Below are 27,104 nucleotides of genomic sequence, written 5' to 3'. Positions count from 1 at the left end.
GGTAGAAGTTCTTAGAGGAGCTTGTATTTATTATTATTTTTTCTATGAGAGAACTACGGTTCACTATCTTATTTAGGTGGCTAAGTTAAATTAAAAAGACCCAATGCGATGTAATACATGAATTTTCTTGATTTGTTTTGTTACCATACAGGAAGTATTTTTCATTTTTGATATATGTGTGAAAGAATGGAGAGTATGCAACATGCATATTTTTTTGCCTTTATTCAACTGTGTAGTGTAATCTATGACTAAGTTAAAAATTACTTCTGTAAACTGCAGAGGTTTACATGATTCTATGAAAAGAAAGGATGTCCTAAACTATTTAAGAAATTTTAAATCATCTATTTATTGTTTACAAGACACCCACTGTACAGAATTAGAGAAAAATTTAGTTTATGCCCAATGGGGTAATGACATACTCATCAGCTCAGGAAAATCAGATGCAAGAGGGACTTTAACCCTTTTTAATAACACAAATGAAATAAAAATTTCTAAAGTTTATAGTGATAATGAGGGGAATTTCATTATATCAAATATAATGGTGGATAACAAGTACTCAATCACTTTGGTTAATTTATATGGTCACAATAAAGATAATCCTAAATTTTATGCAGAAATAAGTGATAAAATGGATGATTTTTTTGATACTGACTTTATAATTATGTGTGGAGACTGGAATGTAGTACAAGATTACCAGTTAGACTGTTACAATTATGTTAGAGAAAACAATCCCAAAAATAAACTTGAAATTGAAAAATTAAAATCAAAATTCAATTTAGTAGATCCTTGGAGAATCAAAAACCCAGATGCTAAAAAATATACATGGAGTAGGAAGAACCCAGTAAAACAGGCTAGACTTGACTTTTTTTAGTATCAGAGGAACTCTTATCAATTATAAATGATGTTCACATGATGCCAGGCTATAGGACTGATCACTCTATCATAGAATTAGATGTTACTATTAATGAATTTAAACGTGGAAAGGGTTTCTGGCGTTTTAACAATTCCTTATTGAGAAACAAAGAATTTGTGACAAATGTAAAAAAAATTATAAGGGAAACGGATAATGAATATCGTATTGATGAATCAATGTTAGGAATACCAGATAATCTTTTTCTTGATGTTCTATTAATGAAAATAAGGGATTTGGCAATACAATTATCTGCAAATTTGACCCGAGAAAGGAGGGATCACAAAGCAAAGATTGGAAATCAACTTAGAATTTTACATGATATGTATAATGATTAACCTTTGTCAATTTATCTAGATATGATAAGTGACCTTGAGACAGAATTAGAGGAAATTAGAAAATATGAATTGAAGGGGCTATTGTTAAGAAGTCATTGTAAATGGATAGAAGATGGGGAGAAACCTACAAAATATTTTTGTGCCTTAGAAAAAAGAAATTTTGTCAATAAAAATATTAGCAATTTAATCAATAATGATGGTAAATATGTAAATAAGCAAGCAGATATCTTAGAAGAAGTAAGGAACTTTTACAAAAAATTATATGAAAACAAAGATCAGGAGCTTGATGATGTAAATCTTGAAGACTTATTCCAAAACTTTGAGGTTCCTAAAATAAATAATGATATGAAAAACATTTTAAATGCTGAAATTACAAAACAAGAAATACTTCAAGCTCTTAAAAATTTTAAGAACGACAAAACACCTGGAACTGACGGTTTTACAGCAGAATTTTTCAAGTTTTTTTGGACAGATATTAATTCATATATTCTCAAATCCTTTAATTACAGCTATGAAGTAGGTCAATTATCTTATACTCAGATGCTTGGAATTATTTCTATTCTACCAAAAGGCAATAAGCCAAGGGAACAATTAAAAAATTGGCGACCAATTACATTATTGAACATTACATATAAACTCTTATCTAGTGTCTTAGCAAATCGAATGAAACCAATTCTGTCAAAAGTAATACATGAAAATCAAAAAGGGTTTCTTGCTGGTAGATATATTGGTGAAAACTCAAGGTTATTATATGACATCATACATTATTGTAAAGAGAATGATCATTCAGGTCTTGTTCTATTGATTGACTTTGAGAAAGCATTTGATTCTATTTCTTGGAGATTTATTTTTAAAGTTCTCAGATTTTTTAATTTTGGTGAGAATTTTTTAAAATGGATAAAGATTTTGTTTAGAGAACCTAAGTTATGTGTTATTCAAAATGGTATTTTTTCTGAATTTTTCCAAATGGGACGAGGTTGTAGGCAAGGTGACCCAATTTCACCTTACTTGTTCCTACTATGTGCAGAAATAATGGGAATTATGATTAGAAATAATAAATTAATAAAGGGCATTGTTATTGAAGATAAAGAATATAAACTACTACAATATGCTGATGATACAGTTTTATTAATGGATGGTTCAGAAGACTCAATTAGATCAGCTTTGTCTTTAGTCAATCAGTATTCCAAATTCTCTGGACTGAAGCCAAATTATGATAAAACTCAATGTATTAGGATTGGATCTACTGTTCATACTGATGATAACTTGTGTGATAAATATCAAAACTTGATGTGGTCACAGGAACCATTTACAGTGTTAGGTATAGCATACTGTGTAGATCTAGACACAAACACTATGTTTGATTTGAATTTTTTGCCAAAGATTGACTCTGTCAAAAAGCTTATATCATCATGGTCTAGAAGACATTTATCAACGGCAGGTCGTATAACAGTAGTAAAAACCTTGCTTTTACCTAAATTTAGTCACTTATTAATTAGTTTACCGAGCCCTTCTAAAGAAAAACTCAAAGAAATTGAAGCTATATTTTTTCATTATATCTGGAATACCAAAACGGCTAGGGTGGCTAAAAATATTATATGCCAAAGTTATGAAAACGGTGGTATGAGAATGACATGTCTTGATTCATTTTGTAAAAGTTTAAAAATTACATGGATTCGCAGATTGTTTGATAGTTCATGTAAATCAGCCTGGAAAGAATTGCTAAAAGATTTAATTCCTGACATTAAATATTTAGTTATCTATGGTAGGGATTTTTCAAAAAAACTTAAGAAAGATACGGAAAATGTTTTCTGGAATGATGTTTTTTCAGCATTGTTGGATTTGAGATTATGTATTGATGATCAAACATCTATTTTAAGTCCCATATGGTATAATCCATCAATATGTATAAACAACAGAAGTGTTTGTTATAAGTCATGGCTGAGACAAGGTATACAATTTGTTTTTGATTTTTATGATACAAATGGGACTTTGTTAGGATACCAAGACTTTTGTAAACAATATGATTTAAAAACACCTTTTACAATGTTTTTAGGCATAACAAATTGTATTAGAAAATTACAGTTGAATTATGATCATAATATAATTCAAAGAAATCAACCTTTCTTCCCAAAATTCTTACAAACAATAACAAAAAGCAAACAAGGTGCAAGAGATTTCTATGATGTTTTTATTAGTCAGAAATACAAAAAACCAAAAAGTGAAATGAAATGGGAAAACATTTTAGAACTTAATGTTGATGAATTTTGGTGGAAAAAACAAAACACTCTGTTTTTTAACATAACCAGGTCCAGCACAATACCCCGATAAAGGTATATAGCTTGATAAAGCTATATAGCTTTATCAAGGTATTTAAAATACCTTGATCAAGGTATTTTATGTAATGAAAATTCAAAAAAATTCTTTAAAAATTAATTACTGAAAGTCGAGTTCTGAGTTTTTGACAGTGTGTCTATTCGTGCATGAAAAACACTCTGGTATCAAAAAGAAAGCATAAAATAACGTCTCCTCTTACGACACGTTTTAATACTGATTTGTTTGTGTTTGAGTACTTTACATGCATGGGTGAATTTACTGACAACAACTCAGAACTCGACTTTCAGTAATTAATTTTTAAAGAATTTTTTGGAATTTTCATTACATAAAATACCTTGATCAAGGTATTTTAAATACCTTGATAAAGCTATATAGCTTTATCAAGTTATATACCTTTATCGGGGTATTGTGCTGGACCTGATAACAAATGATATACAGTTAAGATGGTTCCACTATAGAATTGTACATAGAATTTTAGCTACAAATACATATTTACACAAAATTGGTGTTACTGACTCAGATTTATGTAGTTTTTGTAAGAAACACCCAGAGACACTTTGTCATCTTTTTTGGGAATGCGAGTGTGTTGCAGAAATTTGGGAAAATGTACTGGATTGGATGAAAGAACAGTTTGGAGTTGATATATCTCTAAACAAAGTTGATGTTTTGTTGGGAAAACATTATAAATATAACAATATATTTAATTTAGTAGTATGTATAATAAAAAAGCATATTTATAGAAATAGATGCAAAAAAATGTGTACCATCTTTTGAGAAGGTCAAACAAGAGGTTATGTATTATTTTAATTGTGAAAAATATATTTATAAGAAAAATGGGGAAATGGACAGTTTTAAAAAACGATGGAATTTGATAATGTTTTAATATGATTAATATTTTTGAAAAAACAATGCAGTTACAGATGTACAACAACTTTTCACTGATTATATTAAGATTTCAGTTGTTAAATATTATTATGAATATAATCATATGCATGTTATGTAGCGAAAGGTGTGTGAATGATATGTGAAAAAAATGTCCTGTCACATTATGATTGTGTAATATATATGTGTATTATGTATGTTACTTAGTGAACCCAGGGCCCCAACCCTGGCACTAAGAATTGTATTTTAATATTTTATGGTATAATAAAAAAAAAATTAAAAAAAAAAAAAAAAAAAAAAGACTTAATATGTGTATAATCAGGACATTCTGTTATATTTTAACTAGTGTTGGGAAATCGGACGATTTTTAGTAACCTTTTACTCGCTTCGTCTTACGATCGAGTACCCGGTTACTCGGATGATTTTTGGTAAAAGTATCAATGTCTATAATTTATTTTATCCAATACTAATAGGTATTAGTACTGCACAAATATACTGTATAGGGAAATTATATTTACAATACATGCATACGATAGCGTCAAAGTTTTACGATTTTAAAATAAAGAAAATTAAAAGGGAATTCGACCCAAAGAGGCAAATAAATACTTCATCGTCAATCACCATTTTAAACTTTCTTTTTCAGCCTCCGAAATATGTTGCAGTCAAGGGGGATAATTATTTACATACTCCATAATTAATAGTTGATATGTGGAGTGTCCAGTAGCTATAGATTGCTGGTTTCCGAATAATTTAATCTTAGGTGAATTAACAGATTTTGAATCAGCTGTTCTTTTGTTACAACTCCAAGCTTAATATGTCTGCGGCGGCATCTCGTTAAATTATCAAATTAGGTAATTATAACTGAGGCCTTCAATATATGTATACCCCAAGCAATCAAAGCTATCAATTATATAAACTGTGAAAACTAATCAAAACAATTTGATTCACTACAACCATACACTAAATCAAGTCAAACGGTACCTAAAATTAGGGAAATGTGTAAGTTAGTATACATTTATAAATTATTAAACATTCATTTTCTATGCCTTTACTATATGTAGAAATTATTTTATCCGAGTTTTACCAACTGATACTCGCAACGTTCGACAGTTTATCGGTTAACCGGGTACTCGTTGCCAACACTAATCATGCTAATTTTAACCTGAAAAAATGATAAGAAAATATGGCAAAAATCTCATATTCATGCAGGCCCCGCTGACCAGCACTGAAAGAATGGGGTATTATAAAAATTAAAAATGTAAGAACTAAAATTAATTAGGACGTTCATAACTACATGTACCTTCGCAACTCTGCCAATTATTCATAATTTCTCAGAAAAAATCCTGATATTGGTTTGATGCGCAGTGCACAACAAAAGCGATTTCTCCTCTTGTCCTTCGTCAACTTATCTTATTGAAGTACTCAATGGTAATTTTCAATTTAGCCACACACAAGTTTAATTCAAGCACACAGAACATGCAGAATATTGTCCCATTATCTGAATTACATGAATTTGATGTCTTACTACTATTGTAGGGCACTGTCCACGTTATATGTCTATTATATACTATTATAGTAATGATTATAGCTGTTACTTTTTTAGGGATAAATGTAGCTTTCCAAAATAGATTCTAGCTATGAAATTATGATTGAGGAAAACTCAGAAAAGATGCAATATATACAGAACGTTCTGACAAAAAGTAATTGCATTATACAATTTCACTTCGATGCTTTATCAGTAAATTAGGTAAGGTAACTAATACTTTACTCCTTGAATAATAATCGTACAGAATAATAAGGCCTTTATTATCATGGAATAAATCAAGGATTATGAATGAGCTTGTGATAGTATGTACCACTTAGTGCTATGTGTAGCATGTCCTATTAACATTTCAGCACCACGCATGCATACGTTGTATTAAAGATAAAATTATAAAATAATTATGAGGAAACATTGTTCTGACCCCGAAGTCAGTTAGAATTTGCTCTCTTAAGAGAAAGGTATTATTTTATCGAATAGCTTATAGCAATGGTAAGATAATTTTTCTTATTCCAATTGAATTTCTTTGGTGAGATTTGTAGTGGTCGATGATTTTTTTTTTACATTTATTATATATTGGTGTCGTTGTTACCTTAGTCGAAACAGGATTTCAATGTAAGATAGACTTCCATTTGGAATTGCAAAAATAATATCCATTTCAATAAAAGAAAATCTCATCTAACTTGTTATATTTATAAGATAATTTTGTTAATCAACAGGTCAACATAAACTTACCTCTGAATCTTTCTACGACGGAGACACCAATAAATGTCACCGGAAACTCTACCTTCCAGAACACCACATCGGGTTGGAGCGCTAGATGGCATGACCGGACTCCTGTCATCCTGTCCGTTTCCACCATCAGCTTAGTAGCAGTATTCTCCAATCTAACCCTGCTCCTAATCATTCTCTCCAGGAAAGAGCTCCGCTCCGTTGTCTTGCTTTGGAATGTTGCCGGAATGTGCGTCTGCAATCTAGTTTTTGGTACAATCACTAATGCGCTTGGTGACAGCCGCCACATTTACAATGAGTGGTTGCATGGAGCTGTTCTGTGTAAACTATTTTCTGTGTTCAAACTTTCCTCCACTCACATCATGAGCATGATCCAGATCACCATAGTAACCAGCCTCTTCCTGAAGGTTCGGCAGTCACTCTCTCGCCCATCTAACATCACATCACGAGTCTGGCCCGCAATTCCATACTTTCTGTTTGCGTTACCATGGCTTGTTGAGGTCGCCTTGTTCCCCATGATTATACTTGGAGAAATGAAGAACCTGCCTGATTTTGCAAAGAAATACAGTTCTCTGATGTGCTATCATTTCATGGAGCGAAATTATCGTTACGCCGGAGTGTTCTTGTTCAGTTTGCTTTTCTTTATTGTTGTCATCCTCAGTATTGCTCTTTTCCTGTACTACCGATTCAAGAAAGCGTCATATGATCGTCTGCTTGCCGATGACGCGGTGCGTCACGATGAAACTCTACATTCAATGTTGATTGCGACTCTCGGATCCTCGACTGTCTTTAGCTTGTTCTTTGCGCCTTACATACTGAATATGCTGATCATTATAACTTGCAGTCGTTCTTGGTGTCGCCCGAGTATAAAATCTTTTGACGCTGTATACGTTTTGGGTTGCGTTTCCTACGCACTCACGCCTATACCTTGGTTTGCCTACGTCGATATTAAGTGCGTTTTCACGGAACTCTTGAATAAGGTGAAAGGTAAGGTGAGATCATCCTTGTCCCAGTGTAGGGGGTGTTGTAGAACGAGGCTGGAATCCATCACAGTGGAGTGGTCCCAGAGTCAGTCTGACGTCATGAAACGGGGAAAATAGAGACTCTAAATATAAACTCAAATTCTGTAATTCAAATCATTATCGTATACAACTTTGAATATATTATGAAAAACAGTTTTATTTATTTGAATGTATTTTCCTCATCACATGCATAACAAATGTGACAAGTGACTATATTTGTTATCAACTTGATATCCACTCGGATCAATTTTCGAAACTTGCTATTTTTTTTACAATGCGTTTGCCATAATGACGATGAATTATAATTAAGTCATTATTTAAAAAAAGGTTTATTTCATAGTTGTTTATCTTCAAATATACATGATATTGATGCAATAATACTATACTTGATACTATTCTTTAAGATCTAATTATCAATATCAGTGGTTTAAGTAATATTTTTGTAATTACTGAAATCCAAATTTCTCTCCGAGTTTACTGTTAACCGACGTTTATTCGTGTAAAATCTTAATTTGTGAAATTTATGTCAATCATAGATTGGAAATCAGTCCCCGACGATCAATCTTTCGCGACAGAGGAAAACAAATTCTACAATTACAAAGCAAAAAAAAGGCTCCAAGAGATTCATTTTTGGTGGTAAGAGTAGACCGCGAACCAAATAACACTTAATGTGCAGAAATCACTTTGTATAAAAAAAAAAGATCGGCTCACATATTGATAAATTTGTATCTGCAGAGAGGGAGAGAGATATATCAATTTTTCATTCAAAAGGTTTCTACTCAAGAACGATAACTTATCTTGCCCATTTACAAGGGCGATAAAAGTGTGAGATAAACATTGTGTTGTATAATTAATCAGCGTAGATTTTTCTTCCCTATTATGTGACAGAGTGAAAACGTTAAACTTAAATATAGGACATCTTTCATAAAATAAAAAAAAAAATTCTCAGCATATACGGAGATTTAATATCATTATTACTTATTCATTTTTATCATGAATGTGAAATCTCTAATTAATTTAAAGTTGTAGTTTATTACTTAGTTTATTATTATTATATTCATAATAAATTAAATTTTATTGTGGAACTATAATAGTAAATGCATGTACATACATGTATATCATGTGAAGACGTATGAAACAAAATAGAGAAGTGCATTATTTCTAAAATTAATCATGTTGATTGCGTTTAGTTTATCTGTCGCAATTACTGAAAATATTTTAAATAGTATAGGATTATTCTTTTATGACAGAAGAGACTTCGAAAATCGCTACTCAACGATCCAAGATATGTAAATATTATATATTCATAATTTACAAAAAAAAAAAAACGATCTATTATACCCTTCAGATGTTTATAGATAGGCCTGCTAAAGAAAATAAGTAATTTTGGACTGTATGTACAAATGTGTTGTAGTGATACATGTAAATACATAATTTGAAATAAATTAAAAGGCAATGTCTGTTTTTATCTTCTTTTTTAATATTAATTTAATTGTGACTGTGTCATGGCACTTTTGTGCTTCGCCACAATCCTTTTTTTTTACTTCATCTATACATGTAAACTGACAAAAATTATTTTGCACGCGGTCCATTATACATTTATTGGTCATTTGAGTCGCGCTACTTTAAATTCGGTATGCCATTCCTTTTTTTCATCTTACATTTATGATTAATCTTTAAGATGAAGAGAAAATTAAGCCTAATGCTGAAAATGTTAAATTTTGAACACACAGTGAAATTTGACATAAATTATATCTTTTAACATGTCGTTTATAAAAATCACCTCTTTCATTTCTCAAGTGTCTGGTCCAAATTCATGATCTGTACATAAATGTTACAAAATCTGTTTACAATCGTTCAGACCTTTGACTTGCATAGAGCATGCTGAGTACAGGTAGAATGATTTTATATAAAAATTAATAGATATTTTGAAATTACAACTAACATGACTAAAATAAATAAAACACAAAAATTCTATACGCAATATATTTCATGTATAATTAAGGAAGAAAATTATTATTATTTTTATATAATAATTATTTTGATTAACGGGTTGAAGGATGTGAGTCACGATTTGAACGGTCAGAAATGAAATAAAATTTTATAAACTTTGATAATTTGTTTCACGGATCCTAACAAATTGATTTGATTGTGTGTTTATTATTACATATTATATTGCATTACATACCTCTCTATAGTACATGATTAGAATATTTCCCTGCATATCTAATAGCGGGAATTAAAGTTACAGATGTGCAACGCAGGTATCTTTTGAGTTAATTTTCAAATTAATTTGAAAAAGCGAGGGGTAGGGTAGAGGGATTTAGGAGAGCGGGGGGGGGGGGGTTATGAAATATTTTTTTTTGATTTCATACTGGCGGATCGAGTAATGTTATAATGTTATTAAAAGTATTTCTAATTATTTCTTTTTCTTGTAGAGGGTGGGAATAAGGTGCGGCGGCGGGGGTGTTGGTCATATTAGTCATATAACGTATTTTGAATTTTCATTATGAAAATTATCAGCGGGGGAGAATATATGTAATACCAAGTTCTTTATCTTACATCTATTATTCTCGTTTATTTTCAAAGTATGCCAAATGCTTTTCATGTGGAATCGACCTATTTTTGGTATTAATTTTCACGATATTGAGCTTTGAGTTTTAAAAATCTAAGTCCTTTGCTCGTGAACTAGGCAGTGAATCAGTTCCGACTCTTACGTCTGACTACCGGTGTTTGTCATTGAGAGTGACCATTATCTGAAGCAATAGCGGAAATAGACAATCTCTCTTCCATCGCCAACTCACTATAGTCACTGTACAATTGTCATATACGGTGAGTTAATACACAAGGAAAATTCAAAATAGACGGTATTTGAAAATTCTCATTATTTGTCAAACTTGTTTTGTGATTCAGTTAGATGGGTATGCTCACTTGAAACTTAATCAAGGTTAGTATACTAATATTTTTTGTTTGAAATCGATGTTGACATGTGATTATAAATATGTGTGAAGATGATACTACATGTATAATCATGAAATTTGTTTTTTTTTTAATTTGATGTTAATTCTGTGATATTAACATCAAAAAAAACATTTATTGAATGTAAATGAGGGCACAGTCAAAGGGTGCTTGTATTAGGGTGGGATGGGGTGGGGGTGTTGTAGAAAATCATATTGGTCATATAATTCATGCATGAGAATATAATTTTATTTGATTTGAACATATTTTATTATGCAAATGCATAAATAGATTGGGCAGCAGGCATAACCTATATAAGCCGTCTCCATAGGTACAAGGTTAATTAATACACATATAGTAACAGGTTAATTTATATATGACCAATAAGTTATATATAGCTAACACAAATTTGAATGGAGAATGTAATTATTGTATAAGGTCTTTAAAATATATATGTACATTCTCTTTTCCCACAAGGGCTCTTAATTGGCCAGTAAACTTAATGAATTGAATTAAATTGCGTTGAAAATAATTAAGGAAGTTTGAAATTAAAAAGTTCGAACTGCTACACACATCGCGAACTTTGTTTGGGTAGAGCTCATGAATTTATGAATATGATACATGCATATGCAATGAATGTATTATAAATGGTGGAACATGTAACCATGAAAAATGCTAATGAGGAAGAAGGATATGGAGATAATGAACAGTATTCAGTCTCAAAGTCCATAAAACAATAAAAATAGTAGAAGAGCAAACACGGACCCCCGAAACATCAGAGGTGGGATCAGGTGCCATGGAAGAGTGAGCATCCCCTGCCAACCGGTCACACCCGCCGTGTGCTCCTTGTCATGATCAGGAAATAACGAAAAAAATCTGTCGTCAGTTCAGTGTATAAATAATGGACTAACAATTGGTATGAAAAACGCCAGACAGCATTTGACTTAATGTTAAATTGTATTTGCTGACAAGGTCATTGTATCGACCATAGAACTTACGAAATGATGACTTTAAACGAGACTGCTGATATCCTTGTTTCATCAACTTGCTTGTCAATAATTTACCTCGTTTTAGAAATTGTTCATACGTAGAGCATGCTCTTGCGTATCGAATCAACTGAAGCTCAAGTCCATACTTATTAAGGGGACATGGACACAGTTTCAACTGATTTTTTAAACCAATTTGAATGTTTACAATTCCTAGCCAAGGCAATTCTAATGATCAGCAGTTTCAAAAATTTGAACATTATTTGTTGATTTACAATGAGAGATACAGAAATTAAAATTCTTTATGATGTAAATAAGGATCGTGCTTTGTTTTTGTTTACATGCAGAAAATATCATATTTATTAGAAAAAAAAGGTTCAGCAAATCAACAGAAACTAATCGTATTTAGAATTAACTTCTTCATTGAAAAACTTTACTTTGAACGAACATACTTGTATATTCATGTATTAGTGTATGTATATTTAACCTTATGTAAACAAAAAACGTGACACGGGCTTTGTTTTGATAACAAAGGTTTGGAGCTTTTAATCAATCTTGTATCTCAACAACTGATATTCATATTTTTGGTGATCATGAGAAATGCTATTGCTTGATATTTGTAAATATAAAACATGAAAAAATATTTTTTAAAAATCTTTAGCTGTAACTGAGTCCATGCTCCTTTAAGGACAGATGATACAAAGAAACTTTGTCAAAAAATTGAAAATAACAACTTGAGTCATGTTTTATTGAGTTAAATGAATAGGTTTTACTATGGAATGCCATATACGACAGCCAACTGCTTACTGCCAACTGCTGACTGCTTACTGCCAACTGCCACATATATTTGAATAAATTTTATTTTTATATTGATATTTATGTTAATTTTAAAAAAAAGGCGCGGATCTATAGGACATTTTTTCCAAGAGGGTAACTCTGGTAAAAAAAAAAATCCAACCCAGAAATTTCTTGACAAGAAAAAAATACGTAAAGTCCTTTCCTAAATTTGAAAATTTATTTCGGCCGGGGAGAGGGGGTTCTTATGCGTCATACCTTCATGTGTATGACAATTTTCATACCAACTTAACACGAATCCACATTTTCGGTAAGGGAGGGGGTTGGGGTGGGAGGGGGTTCTAAGGTCCCTTTTAGTTGATTTAGTTTATACATAAATAACTTTAAGTTGGTTTAGTTTGTGCATTAAATAACTTAACAAATTTCATTGGGGTGTTCTGGACCCCTCTCTCTAGATCTTTGCATGTAAAACATATTTTATTTGTACAAACAGATATAAATGTTTGATCGGCGTTTTCTAAGTGGAGGGTCCAAGGTCAGTTATACCGGTAGTTCGTTTAGTTTATTTAACGCATGACTGTACAAATTTTAAATGCTCCCCCCCCTCCATATCTATGCATGTGAAACATTATAACATACAGAGATATACATCTTTAATTTGAGGAAAATTTTAACTATAGAATATAAAGGAAAACGGAAATTTATTTTCAAAACATCTTTCTCTGCGAAACGACAAATCTTTTTTATTATTATTCTCTCTTCAAAGGTTTTGTTGTCTTCGGGGGATGGGGGGGGTCTTCTTTAAATATTAAAAGCAGAAAATAGTCATTTTATTACCTATTTCAAAGAGGAAAACAAGTAAAAAAAAATAAAACAATGTACTTTATCAACCGCATATATTGAATATTACATATTGGTTATTTTATTCAATTCAATTTTCCCAGGGTGACCCCCTTGGAAAAAATGTCCTGGATCCGTGCCTTTTTTCCCCTTTATTTGTGAAAATTCAAATAAATATCAATACAAATATAAAATGTATTCAAATATGTGTGGCAGTTGGCAGTAAGCAGTCAGCAGTTGGCATTAAGCAGTTGGCTGTCGTATATGGCATTCCATATTTTACCGCGCAGTTTTTATTTTTTTTTTTTTAAATTTTCACTAAAATGGGATTTGATGCGAAAAATATTTGTCTAGATTAATAAGGATGGTTTCAGAGTGGCAGAATTTTGAACGTCTTAGAAGGTTTACATTTTCTTAATATTCTATATATAATCTAGACATCCATGTTTTGTCTGTATCTTCTGTCCATAATATATGATAAAGCCTAAGAAATACGACTTATAAACATGATCATGGGGTATTTAAAATGTGGTATAAATTTAAAAAGCAAACATATTTTATATTTCTTAAAAAAAATCATCAGTATTATTCGTCCATACTGTAATATTATATATGATTCAAACTGACTAAAATCAGATCCTCGATCCGCTCCTTTGTTTTTTAATTGTCCCTACACGAGATAGGAACAAATCGAGGAAATTATTTTAATCAAAGTGAGTTGTGTTCATGTGTTCATGATTTAGAGCATAATTAAAGGTCTCTGTTCAAAGAGACTGGTCTGTATCTATTTGATTGTGTTTTGTTTTCTAGAAAATCATCATAATCTGTTTTTTAATAAGAGAATGGTTTGTATCTATTTGATTGTGTTTTGTTTTATAGAGTATCACAATGACCTACTTTTCAATGACACTGGTGTTGGTATGCGGGATTATCGGGATCGTATCCGCCCTGGAGGGTGACAATGTCTGTACACGTTCTGTCGCGTATGTATATATGTGCACATATAGGACCATATTTTCATGCACCTTGTTTCAGGGAGGTGAGGGTGGGGGGGGGGGGGGGTGCAATCCCCTGACCTTGCTTGGAGCTTGGATAATAATGAATTGCAGCTAAATTGAAATGAAAAACATTCTTGAAATCTGTTTTTTCTACACCTCCTACAATCGAGATGGACAAAATTATTTTATCGAATAGCGGAGACTTACCCTTTTTTGCCGTTGAATCAAAAGATCCCGCGGGGGGGGGGGGGGGGGGGGGTTCGTCTTGTATGTCTGTTTGTCTGTCTGTCTGTAGTAAAACTCAACCTAGCCTTTAACTCTTGCCCTTTGAAGTATTAGTGTGTACGAGTATCACTTCAGTCAACGTCCCACTCAATGTCTGTGTTACCATCGGGGGCATAGAATTCACAAAAACATCTTGTATGGCTTGTAGACTCTCGTCAACATAATTTTCTTACCCCTTTCCCCACAATTTAAAATGCAATAGTACATGCTTGCAACCACATATACATTTTTTTATATATTTTTCATATATTCTAAAAAATTAAAACTACATATACATGTTTTAAATCGAGAAACAAAAAGTACTGAATGTTCATTAATATTTTTTCAACAGATAAAAAGTGAAAATTAAATTTTATTATTTCAGTCAGAAAGTTTCGTACATAGAGACAAGAAGGGTATCTAAACAAAGATGCAGCACCCCTACAGATTGTAAAACGTAAGTGTCAAAGTTCACCTGATAGTACTACTGTAAGACGCGAGTTTTACTTTAAAATACATCTAACAATTCAAAGGCGTGAATCAATATTAATTCAAATACTAAATTCCATCCGCTGTATTATTAAGAAAATTGATGTGCTTGAAATGACCAGTTACTAGGTAGCTATAGTTAATCACATTTTACGTCCGTTAGTTAAGTAACCATTTATTAGTAGATGACGCTACATAGTAAAATTCATGACTCGATACATGTATTCATAAAGCAAAATAGTACCAAAGGAGAGAAATGGCATCTTATGGCACTAACGTATATTTGGAATATGTTTGAATCAGATATTAACTCAATCAAAGGATTTATTTCTCAGTTTGATTAGCAAGATTAATCATAACATTGTACTTGAATAAAAAATCACCTTTTTAGTGTCTATTCACTGCAAAAAGTCATCAAGTTCCGGATTACGTACGCCATACAGAGATACTGCTGCCCGGGCTTTATACAGGAAGGGAATCGCTGTGTCCTAAGTAAGTTCTCGCTGTATCTCTCAAACAACTAAGTGTATCGAAGGAGTGTTAATTTTACATCCCTTCTTCTGACCTTAATAATGAAATCTTAACATTGGCCACAACCATTTAAACGTTTAGTGCACAGACTTTAGAAAAGTAATGCACATGTCATGTGAAAGGCATAGTATGTCACTTTCACATGTATTCATTAAGACAATACCAAACATTCTTCATGCCATGACCTAGACATTAGTGTATTAAATTTCATATTTTGAACAAGATGTGTTTGGGAAACACTGATGCCCCTGTATGGCAACATAGCAAAGGTTAAATTTTCTCAAATGCAAATCAAAAATGTTGGTACCCAAAGAAAGGCCCTCCGACAAGAAATACGTATATGAAATACAAAACCCTAGGGCACCTGTTCAAAAGTTGTGAGCAAGGTTAAAGTTATTTTAAAGTAGGTCAAACTCCGGGGTCAAGATCAAAGAGCCAAGGTTGTTTGATTCTAAAGAAAGGCCTTATCACAAGGATTACATGTATGAAATATGTAAGATCTTACCTTTCAAAAGTTTTGGCCAAGGTTATTTTTTTTTTTAAAAAAGTAAATCAAAAGGTCAAAGTTGTTCGTATATAATGAAAAGTTCACAAATATTGCATATGTGAAGTATGAAAGCCCTAGCATCATTCGTTCAAAAGTTCTTAAAAAGTAGATCAAAGTCCAGGTCAAAGGGTCAAAGTTGTTGGTATTCAGTGAAAGGTCTTGTCATATATGGATGATATGTAAAGTATGAAATCCCTAGACCTTGCATTTCAAAAGTTATGGCCATGGTAAAAGTTTTTAAAAGTTGGTCAATTTCCAAGGTTAAACTCAAAAGGTCAACGTTTATGATATCCAATAAAAGGCCTTTTCACAAAGAATAGAGATGTAAAGTATGAAAGTCTCCGTATCAATTGTTCAAAAGTTATGGCCAAAGTAAAAGTTTTGAATTTTGGTGTGAAAGTTTGTCAACCTCCAAGGTCAATGTCGAAAGGTCAAATTTTGTGGTACTAAAAGTTCTTGGCACAATGAATACACCTGTGAAATAAGAAAGTCATAGCCCCACTCTGTCAAAATTTAAGGGCAATGTTAAAGTTTTTGCGGACAAACAGACAGACAAACGGACGGACAGGGCAAAAACTATAAACCCCTAATCTTGGATTACGGGGCATAAAAATTTAAACCTTTTCTTTTGATACCAATCTAATTGACCTCCTGACCTTCACATTGGAGTAAGAAACAGTAACTGGACACATACGCATGCATGTTATTCTTTCTCAAGACATAATCTTTCAAAATCTTAAACACAGTCAAAATATCCAAACAAAAACCTTAATTATTTCAATATATATATTTCAGTCATTACAACAACACCGTCCACAACATTAGCTCCAACTACAACACAAACGACAACCACGACAAACCCAGATGACGTAGGTGATCCTATAGAGGGCGCTTTAGAGGAAGCTGACGGAAATGGCGGCGCTCTGTCGGAGGGAGCAGTTGTTGGAGTAGTGTTAGCTGTTGTTTTTGTCATGGCCGCTGCACTTGTCGGGCTCATGTTCAAAATCCGCAAAAAAAAGTACGAATCGTGCTTATTGATTAGAAGGAATAAATTAACTTGGAAATATAAAAAAAATAATGAAACGGGTGATTTTAATTGTGGGTATATTTAGAAATTTATAGTATTAGAGGGGTATTAATGTTATCCACCGATAATATCGTTAATCACACTACTTACAACATCTTTAAATATTTGTGGCGTTTAATGCCCCCCTCTAAAAATGAATCATAAAAGAACAAAAGTACATATATTTAGCTTAATAATATATTTATAAACTCTTCTAAAATATAATTTTATTAATTTGTTTAAAATATTGAATTTTGTTATAGGAAACAAGACAAGGAGGCAATAATCCAGTCCGAGATGTACCGAGGGCAGTCCCTCCACGAGAACGGGATAGACCCAGACCAGATATCAGGGGGAGCCTTTGAAAACGACCTCTATAATCTCAATACAAACAAACCCCCTAGAGGTATGTTACATATTGAAACCTAAAGAGGATTGGTTTTGTTTATATCACCAAGGATATGGAGTTTTTGTGACAGACGGACAGAGAATGACAGAGAAATGAGATTTAATCTTCCCTGCTTTCGAGAACTTGGGGGACAATAATATCCAACTGAAAGACAACTATATTCACATAAGAATTTGAAGGATTTAAATATTTAGAACTGGTTCGTGAGAATCAGTAGCATCGTCGTTTATCAGGAATCCCTCTGTATTGTCATTTCAAGTCATTCCAGTTCATAATTACTAGTATTCAGTTTGAAATATTGAGTAAGTGTGAAACAAACACGGGTCTTTTTTTTTGACACAAACTATCGCATCTATGCTGAACCGTATACATGTGCAAAAAGAGTATTAATAAAACTTCAGTAAATATCATTTAATCACATAAATCAATTTCAATAAATAAACACTTAAGGACAGATGATACAATCCCCCAAAAAATGATACCTGGATTGGTATATATTTATGTGGCAAATGATAAATTTTTGAAATATTAAAAAATTGTATACATTCTATGATATTCAAAAGTCTATCGTGCACACATTCTTATTAATCTATACGTCCAATATTTTTCACTTTTATTCCCATTATTGTGAATTTTTTAACGAAAAATTAAAAACAACGTGGTGAAACATGTTTTACTCATTAAAACATTACTCTTGTTCTTATTTTCAAGTTTTTAAACAAAAGTTTGTTTGTACCATCTGTCTTTAATATAAAAAATGTACAAAAGGTTTTATTTATTTATTTTATTTTTTTTTTTTTTTTTTGGTTTTCAAATTTTCGTTTCGTTCCAGGAGTAACATCAACACCCGAAATGTACGATCAACTTCATTTGTACGGGAACGCCGCAGACGAGGCAATCCACGATTACGAACGCCCCGTCAGATCCAAAACAGTCGGGGGCGGTGCGGGGGATTATTACAGCAAAGCAATGATACCTAACCCTAGTTTTAAGTCCGAGGGACATCAGACAGTCAAGTATCAAAATAAAGGCGATGTATCAGGAAAAGTGAGAGTGTTCGAAAGGCTTGCGTCAAATCAATCAGATGATCAAACTTTTACCAACAAAATGCTTTATTCCGATGTCAGATACTGAAATCAAAAATAATAATAATAATAATAATGCTTCATCTTCATTTGATTTTCTAGTTTTTATTGTTTTGTGTACTGTATTTTAACTTTCTACAAAAATAAAACGTGATTTTGAAAACGTTACATGTTGGTCTGATACAAAAGTGTTTTTGTCCTTTTTAACATAACGTTTTGCAAATCAGTCTACTTTGTTATGAGAAAGCTTTATACATCGATAAAAAGATTTGGTTTATCCAACAAAGGAAATTAAAAACATTACGAAGCTCATTTAAAAACTGTTATTTATAAGGCAAAACTCACCATTTTTTCAAGTTTGCATGCAGAATAAAGTTAAGCAGGAATATCCAAGCTTCTGTCAAAGTTTCGCCTGACTGTGTACACTCCATATCACCCACAAAAACGAAGGTTAGTTTTATATCCAAAGTTAGTCTGGAAATGCCCATCCTCTTTTAGCACCCAATGCAAGCTTCATCATACTGTATGTGTAACAGGTAATATCTTTGTAGAGCTACTCCAAAAACAACAATGTAGCCAGTACTTTGATAATTATAAGTCAGATCCATCATCCAAAAGCAAGTATGTAAATGTCCATCCATCATCCATATACGTCAGGTCCAGATAGGACAAATAATCACTCATCTAAGAGGCCATTCTTCCAAAGCAGATGAGGTAGTGTGCATATATCTACAAGTAGATGCATCACCTATGCAAGTTCCGATCAGATATATCTTCAAATTTCTTAAAATTGACTTGGTACAAATCTTTTTATCTGGTGATTCATCAGAAAACCAGAGACCAAAGGGTCTCGTATAATAATTGCTCATCTGAACACATTTCTATTTGATGCCTTGAAATTCCAAAATTAGATCATTAAGACCTATGTAATGGTTTAAGCAATCCACCATCCCCACACGAAAAATTGATGATTCGAAGCCCCTTATTATTTTTGATATTAAGATATAGACATGGGATTCAAATCTTGTGCCTACTTTCTGTTAAATATATTTCGATGCCCCCAAATGCCTCAACTTGATGATTTTGAGTCTCTAAGCATCTGAAATATTTAGATGTAGTTTTGAAATTCCAAAAGTACGATGGTTGTCCCAAAATTTCGTAGACTGAGCTCATATCTTTTAAAGATTTTAATGTATCTTTATAAAATTTTCAGGGTGGATAAAGCATGTTCTTGGCAGATAAATTACGAAGTTTTATCATGTTTACTTGAAAAGTTTTCGAGTAATAACATTTAAAGTGATATAGTTCTCTAACACCCGGAGCAATCTGCAACGTCAAAAAATACATATGTCAACGGTTCAAATTTTTGGAGAAAATATTTCAATTACCAGAATCAAATTCTTAAATTAAACGAAACGGTTATAGTTATAAATGTAAAATATCTTAATTACTATGATATGATAGAACATTAAAATATGTAAACAAAGTATATGCATGTATAGGTATGAAATAATAATAATTTGAAAACGCTATATTTCTACGAGCTTTTTGTCTATTTTCTCTAATGGAATTTGCACAATGGAACTCTTGCCCATTTCTTAGCCCTGTCTTTTATTTTAATTACTGTTATTGACATATACATAGAGAAACCGTTTTAGTCATTTTAAATACTAAGGAGGAGAAAAAGTTTCCTAGTCTACCAAACATTTATGACTGGTACATTTCTGTAAGAGTGAATTCAGGATCAAAACACTTGATCATAGTCCAGTGCGCCGCCTGGGCCAACGCAGCCGCCATTTTTAAAAAATTCGGATTTTAACCCCATGTATATAAAAGTTATAAAATTCATATTTATGAAACCATACACACCAAAATTTGAGGAAATATAGTTTATAAAACAATATTAAGAACTTTCATTTCCATTAAATAAAATATGGGGTAGTAATTACTTTTCCGTAGGATTTTAAATATAATATACCAAATTTTAATTGCAACTTTTGGGCTTGCGCCGCCTTCCTAAACCAGACAATGAAATTTGTCTTTTAAATTGGAATAATTTGTGTAGTTACTCCATATTTGTTCATAAATTTATTAGATAGTGTTGGTTTAACCTATATACGAAGTTTCATTCATGTATGACGTAGGGTTCCTACAAAACAACGCTTATCTACAGAATTTTGGGACAACCCTCGTAGGTCACTACAATGATTTACCTTTTTTTTTTACTTATTCTGAGGACTCAAAGTACATTTACTAACAAAGTTTCACATGGCATACTCCTTAGACTCAATCAAAGATGGATCAACCAACAAAGTTTGCTTATTCCAAGTCAATCAGTACCTGAAATGTTTAAATATAGCTATAAAATTTCAAAAGTAGGTCATGGCCAACTTTAGTTGACATGCATACTACAAGAACTCTTGATGGATCAACCAACAATGTCTGATAATTCTAGGCCAATTAGTACCTGAAATATTCAAATATACTAGTAACCATAAAATTTTAAAAGTAGGTCATGGTTACCCAGTTTAAGTAGCTATACTTCGAGGACCCAAGATGGATATCATCAACCTATATATATGAAAAAAGGTTTGAAAATAGTGTACTTTTTTTTTTACAAAACAGACAAATAATTTCAAAACTAGGTCAAAGTGACCTACTTTCCGGTTGATATTCTTCAAGGACTCAAGATGCATTAGCCTTCAACGTTTGGTCATTCTAAGCCAATTAGTAAATGTACTCGAAAATGATCTCAAAAGAAAGTCACGGTGACCAGTTTTTCAGTTGACATTCTCTGAGAACCCAAGATGCAACAAGTGAAAAAGTTTGATGATTCTAAGTCTGTGAGTAACTTCATGATTTAAAATAGTCATAAAATTTTAAAAAGTATATAAGGTAGCTTACAGAACGAGGGGTGATCAAAAAGTTCGCGAACTAATTGAATAACTTTCATAAAAGACACAATATTTGGTTTCAGTGTTGATTATATTTTAAATCAGTCCTCCCCGATCTTAATGAACATCTGCCATTGTTCTGCTCATGCGCGAATCACGTGAGATAGCCGGTCATGCGACCACCTCCGTAGCGTTCTGTCACAAAAGCTGAAAGATTTTTCTGAGTTTTACATTTCTTTCCATGTAAGTTAATTTTTATAACAAGAACAGTTAATTTGTAAAAAATTATCCATTCTCTGCAACAGAATGGGTGGATAAGAATATTCTTTCCAAGAATAAGCATTGCGACCATCAAAACTCAAATCTTCTTCCTCGCGAGAGACGCTTATTCAAGGCGGGTAGAGAATGGGTGCCTCTTTTTTATCATATCTAATATGTTTAAAATCTAAAGTAAACGATATCCTAGGTATTCAATAATCATATCACTGTTGAAATATTCAGCTATTTTTCAAAGTGTAAATTGGAGGTCTTTGATAGCTAATTGCTTAATTAAAAACAAATCTCTTTTCAAACTTGCTTTCACTGGGCAATATAACAAGTATCATTTTTAACCATCTGCCTTCCTTCACTAAAACGATCAATCCAATCATTGATGGAATTTATATGAAGTCGATTATCTTATTAAACTGTGTGCAAATTATTATAGTCTACTTAAAAGGGATTTCTAAGATATACCATAAATTTTACAGTCATTTATATTATTGAACGAGTACGACTTTTTCGTCACAAGTGACCTGCATAGTGACGTCATTTTCACATTGTGACGTCACAAACAAGAAGAAAAGCGTTTTTAGCATATGCTATTTATAGAACTTGTGTATGGCTACATGTGTACCAATTTTTTTTCTAATCTGAATTATGGTTTTGTAGATATAGAGATAGTTCGCGAATTTTTGATCACCCCTCGTAACCTACTTTCCAGCACTCAAGATGAATATCAACTTACATGTACAAAGTTTGATGATTCTAAGCTTCTTCGCACCTGAATAATTTTGAATAACCCTAGCCTAGCTTGATGGTCTGGTCACTTACTGTAAGCCTGTATCCATTGAACTTGGGAACTTACCGTATTTGCTGTTACCAAACGATTTCTGAAGGCAAACATGCGAATACATGTAAATCCTGTCCCGATTCCGGGTTGCAACGCATGCCCTTGGTCGATCGGGTCGTGGTCTAACCTGAACAGACCCTGTAGCACGATTATCTGGACTATAATTTGCTGACAACAGATTGTGAAACATTCCTTGCCCCTGCCAAAGCGACCTGTCTTGTGCCAATCTGTAGCCTGCCAACGGCAAGGGCACCTTACCTTTCATCCTGGTTAGACGGCGCATAGTCTCCGTTTAATTAACGATTTCAACAACTGACAATCTGATGCTTTCTCTTCAAAATTGTTCTTTAGAGTGGCTTTAACCATTCCAGTTCAGAGATATACAAATTTTAGACACTACACCCTTGGTCACCGGTAGCATCTCGTGAAGATTGTGGGAGTGTGCTATTGTTCTGTTTGGGTGATGAATTTCTTTATATACAACAAGGATTCCTACCCTTTGTAAATTTTCAAATCTACAGTATCCCCTCCTGTTTTCATTAGTATAGCTGACATACTTTGGGGATCCAAGATGCATCAACTGACGAAGTGTGATGATCGTATGTTTTAAAATGCCCCAAATATGCCTGCAAAATTCAAAAAGTAGGTCATAGTTACCTACTCTTAATTCAACATGATATGAGGTCAACTGACAAGACTTGATGATCCTAGTCACCAAAGTAATCAAAATATCAAAGTTTTAACAAAACTTTGACTTTGGTTAACTTTGAAGTGACCTTGGGACAACCTTTTCCTTAAGGTTGATGTCTTGAACAATTTTCAATCCACAACATATCTGACTGGTGACAATCTACCCATTGGTTCTTGAGAATATTTTCTAGCAACATGTACATTTAATTTTTCTGATTATCTCTTTTTGTTTAAGGGTCGCATCGGAGAGCGCACTTGTAACAAATTTTACAAAAAATTGACCAAGGTTTTTTTTTCAGATCTAGATATATGGCGTTTGTTCTAATACATATACGTTCAATCACATTTCACAAACTGTCATTACATAAGCTCTTTCAGGATAGCTAAAAATGTACGTCAGATCCAACATCTGAAGTAAGCCTGATAGTGATCGATCTTACATGCATATCCATGCTAGTTTAGACAATTTAGGTTTTATTACTTGTGAATGAACCTGCTCCAAAACCACTGACCTTGCTCTCACCCTGAAAATGAAAATGCAAGTCAGATCCAGCATCCAATACAAACTTGAAAGTGTCCATCTTTAGATGCATCATCAATGCAAGTTTAGAAATGTCAAATTTGGTCTATGTAAGGCTTAAAGCTACTTAGGAATGGACTTGCTCTTAAAACTTGAACCTTGTCGCTCATCTTGAAAATGTAGGTCAGGCCCAAGATTCATGGCAAGTCTGTTAGTGTCCATCCCTGTATGCGTCATCCATAATAGTTTATGGACATGCTCCCAAAACTTTAACTGGGACTCCTGATTCTAATGCTGAGGCAGACACAATGCCTAGAGTAGGTGGACTTGGTGGAAGTGAGCTAAAAATGAAAGGAAACTTAACTTTTGGGAAGGCTTTTAATAAACATGTATAAAACAATGAGACAATATTACATCTAGCCATGAAGACAAGTCTACGAGACTTAACAATATAAAAACAAAAGTATTTAATAATCATCATATAAAACAAAAGATTTTACACGACAATTTGGCATAGAATACAAGCACTCTAGCTGATGCACGTAACTACAAATGTACCCAAGTACAAAATATAGCGAGTATAGTGAAATACTATAATCATTCAACACTATTTTAACACCATAACAATCATGACACAGTCAACAAAGACAGGGGGTGTTTTCTTCATTGTACAATATCTAATCATAACAAATCAACTTATCATAACATTTGAAATCTAAAATATAAATTACACATGAGGTAAAAAATATGTTGTGATAAGAAAACAAAGTAAGATTTCAAAAAAAATATGTTGTGATAACAGAACTCGTTTGTTATTGTTCTTTGTATATGAACTTTTCCACTTGAAATATCACAGCAACAGAAATAACAATCAAAATGATCAATACTAAGCCAACTACAATAGCAACTACAGAACACAATTTTAACAATCCTGACATTTTAGAGCAAATACCGTATTTTTTATATAAAGAGACATCAATGTACAGTTTATTTAAAAGAATGCTCTTCCAGTGAAACCAAAAAATAATTTGAAAGATGCCTTCAAAATAAAAAAAAAAACAAAAGAAAAAAACCAACTATGCATTCTTTGATAAGTTAAAATACTGAAAAAGAATATCAGATCAGAACTGAAAGTTTACTGTTTTAAAGGGGGCTTGAATATTAACCTCCTTTCAGTGTTCACCTTTAATCTATACTACCTGAGATTGATTAAATATAAATATCACTAAGCATGGATTTGAAGTACTTGAACATTTTGATTTTAAAAGGTTTCTCATATATTCCTATGTAAAACTTTTTTTTGGACCCACCCTAGCTCCGGGGGTCATGATTTGAACAAATTAATCTACACTACCTGAGGATTTCCACATGAGTGTCATGGGCCCATTGTTTGTATGGAGAAAAAGATTTTTTTTCTCCATATATTCCTATGTAAAACTTTGATCAGGATATTAATTTGTGTGAAAAACTTGGAACACTACCTGAGGAAGTTATTAACATTAAGTGCATCTTACAGGCTAGTGGTTCTGCAGAAGAAGCTTTTTAAAAGATGCCATTAATTTTCCATTAATTCGTCATTATCTCCCCTTGAAACAAAATTCTTAAAATCTTAACAATCTTCAAATGCTTCAGTAAAAAGACAAACATTCACCGGGTGAGTTTAATGATCAACTTTTAACAATTCCAACCTTTAAAATGACAATTGAATAGTTTATGTATCTTTGGCTGTATATTAAGTAAGTAAAACTAAACATCAATGTTTTAGCTTCAATATCATATTATGTTCCTTTGCAGTGTTCACCTTTATGATCTGTCTGACATTGTCTTAAAATAAATATAACAATCAAGGACTTTAGAACAACATTTTGCTTTCAGAAACTTTTAACAGAAAGTGCACTGTGCATAATTTTTTTTTTATCCTACAAAGAATGTTAGACTTTGAGAAATTACAGTTTCAGGAAAAGTGTAGGGGTAAAAGTTAATATGGAGTAAAAATAAGGTATTTTATACAAATTTGTTTTGATTTTAATTTGTGTACAACTTGGAATGAGGAGCTGCAGTGCATCCTACAGACTAATTCAAGACATATAACATAACACCATCTTAATGAAACAAAATTCTTAAAATGTTAACAATCTTCAAATGCTTCAGTAAACAGACAATCATTCACCGGGTAAGTTTAATGATCAACCTTTAACAATTCCAACCTTTAAAATGACAATTGAATAGTTTATGTATCTATGTATATTACAAATGTCAAATAACTAACTATCAATAATGAAAAAAAAATGTGTTATGGAATGTTTGTTTTCTGTTACCATGGAAACAACATCACAGTGCTTGATAAACATCAGATTTCTACATCTAACTTTTAAAAAAATGTATTGTTAATTTGCAAATGTTAAAATGTATGTCAAGTTATTAAATTATTGTTATTCATTGTCATCAATTAACTAAAGGTATATTTTTTATAATGAAATGCAATGAATATTTCCATGACATGTGAACAATGTGACACATATTACCTCCATCAATATATTTAATAGTTACCTAACAATGAAAAATGTTCATTAATTAAATTCTAAAAATTATAAAACCTTCTAACAGACTAACTAGAAAAACATTGGTCATTATACACAATCAGTCAGGCAGCGGCCTAAGGTACAGAATATAAGGCAAGCTTTAAACTATCTACAGATCGAGAAATACTTATTTACAAATATTTTACATATCTACATGTACATGTACATACTGGAAATAAGAACATCTTTTAAACGATTTAAATGAGCAATTCCTATTGTATGCTTGCTCTATGCAATAGTATATTTACAAAACTTTTTTTCGGAAAAATAACAGTCGCAGAATACATAAATGTAATATCTAATATCTCAAGAATTCATAAATGTGAAAACCTGAAATTGGTTTTTTGTAGATATTATGTACATTATGATGTCTCTCCTTTAACAGTATTATAGGTCAAATGAATTATTTTTTATTTTCACAAGGTTCACAGAGCTTGAAAGTAGCCAGTGAGTTTTTCCATAATCATGCATGGAACATGACAACAACATTTTACATGATGGAGGATCCTCTAGCTCAATATCATTATCTTACATTCTGAATTCCGGGAATAGAATTTTTTTCAAAGAAATAATATTTC

At 32.2% G+C, this 27,104-nt stretch overlaps 2 protein-coding genes across 3 annotated transcripts; both read left to right on the top strand.

Moving 5' to 3' along the window:
* The first annotated feature begins 2,280 nt into the window (after positions 1–2,280).
* On the top strand, positions 2,281–8,178 carry LOC134246849 (uncharacterized). The gene is made up of 2 exons (XM_062729196.1): positions 2,281–2,703; positions 6,727–8,178. The coding sequence occupies exons 1-2, from the start codon at positions 2,281–2,283 to the stop codon at positions 7,837–7,839; spliced, it is 1,536 nt and encodes a 511-aa protein (XP_062585180.1). The 3' UTR covers positions 7,840–8,178.
* A 2,273-nt stretch (positions 8,179–10,451) lies between these two features.
* On the top strand, positions 10,452–18,791 carry LOC134246844 (uncharacterized). Of its 2 annotated transcripts, none has more exons than XM_062729190.1 (7): positions 10,452–10,708; positions 14,220–14,323; positions 14,988–15,059; positions 15,483–15,583; positions 16,965–17,187; positions 17,499–17,641; positions 18,477–18,791. In XM_062729190.1, exons 2-7 carry the CDS (start codon positions 14,229–14,231, stop codon positions 18,776–18,778), a joined length of 936 nt encoding a protein of 311 aa, XP_062585174.1. In that variant the 5' UTR covers positions 10,452–10,708; positions 14,220–14,228; the 3' UTR covers positions 18,779–18,791. The 2 variants fall into 2 exon arrangements, with proteins under 2 accessions (XP_062585174.1, XP_062585175.1); XM_062729191.1 differs by lacking the exon at positions 10,452–10,708 and adding an exon at positions 13,996–14,053.
* The last annotated feature ends 8,313 nt before the right edge of the window (positions 18,792–27,104 follow it).

The sequence above is a fragment of the Saccostrea cucullata genome, unplaced genomic scaffold, assembly GCF_032062105.1.
Source record: "Saccostrea cucullata isolate Sc308-1 unplaced genomic scaffold, CSIRO_AGI_Scuc_v1 ctg2153, whole genome shotgun sequence".
NCBI lineage: Eukaryota > Metazoa > Mollusca > Bivalvia > Ostreida > Ostreidae > Saccostrea > Saccostrea cuccullata.
The sequence above is the reverse complement of the archived record's forward strand: the minus strand, read 5'-3'. Positions and strand labels throughout refer to the sequence as shown.

Excerpts from the sequence above, each read along its gene's own strand:
- LOC134246849 (XM_062729196.1), top strand. The coding sequence starts at position 2,281 with ATGGGAATTATGATTAGAAATAATAAATTAATAAAGGGCATTGTTATT. Across the intron at positions 2,704-6,726 it reads CGGCAGGTCGTATAACAGTA|GTCAACATAAACTTACCTCT; the intron begins GTAAAAACCTTG and ends GTTAATCAACAG.
- LOC134246844 (XM_062729190.1), top strand. The coding sequence starts at position 14,229 with ATGACCTACTTTTCAATGACACTGGTGTTGGTATGCGGGATTATCGGG. Across the intron at positions 14,324-14,987 it reads GTCTGTACACGTTCTGTCGC|TCAGAAAGTTTCGTACATAG; the intron begins GTATGTATATAT and ends TTATTATTTCAG. Across the intron at positions 17,188-17,498 it reads TTCAAAATCCGCAAAAAAAA|GAAACAAGACAAGGAGGCAA; the intron begins GTACGAATCGTG and ends ATTTTGTTATAG.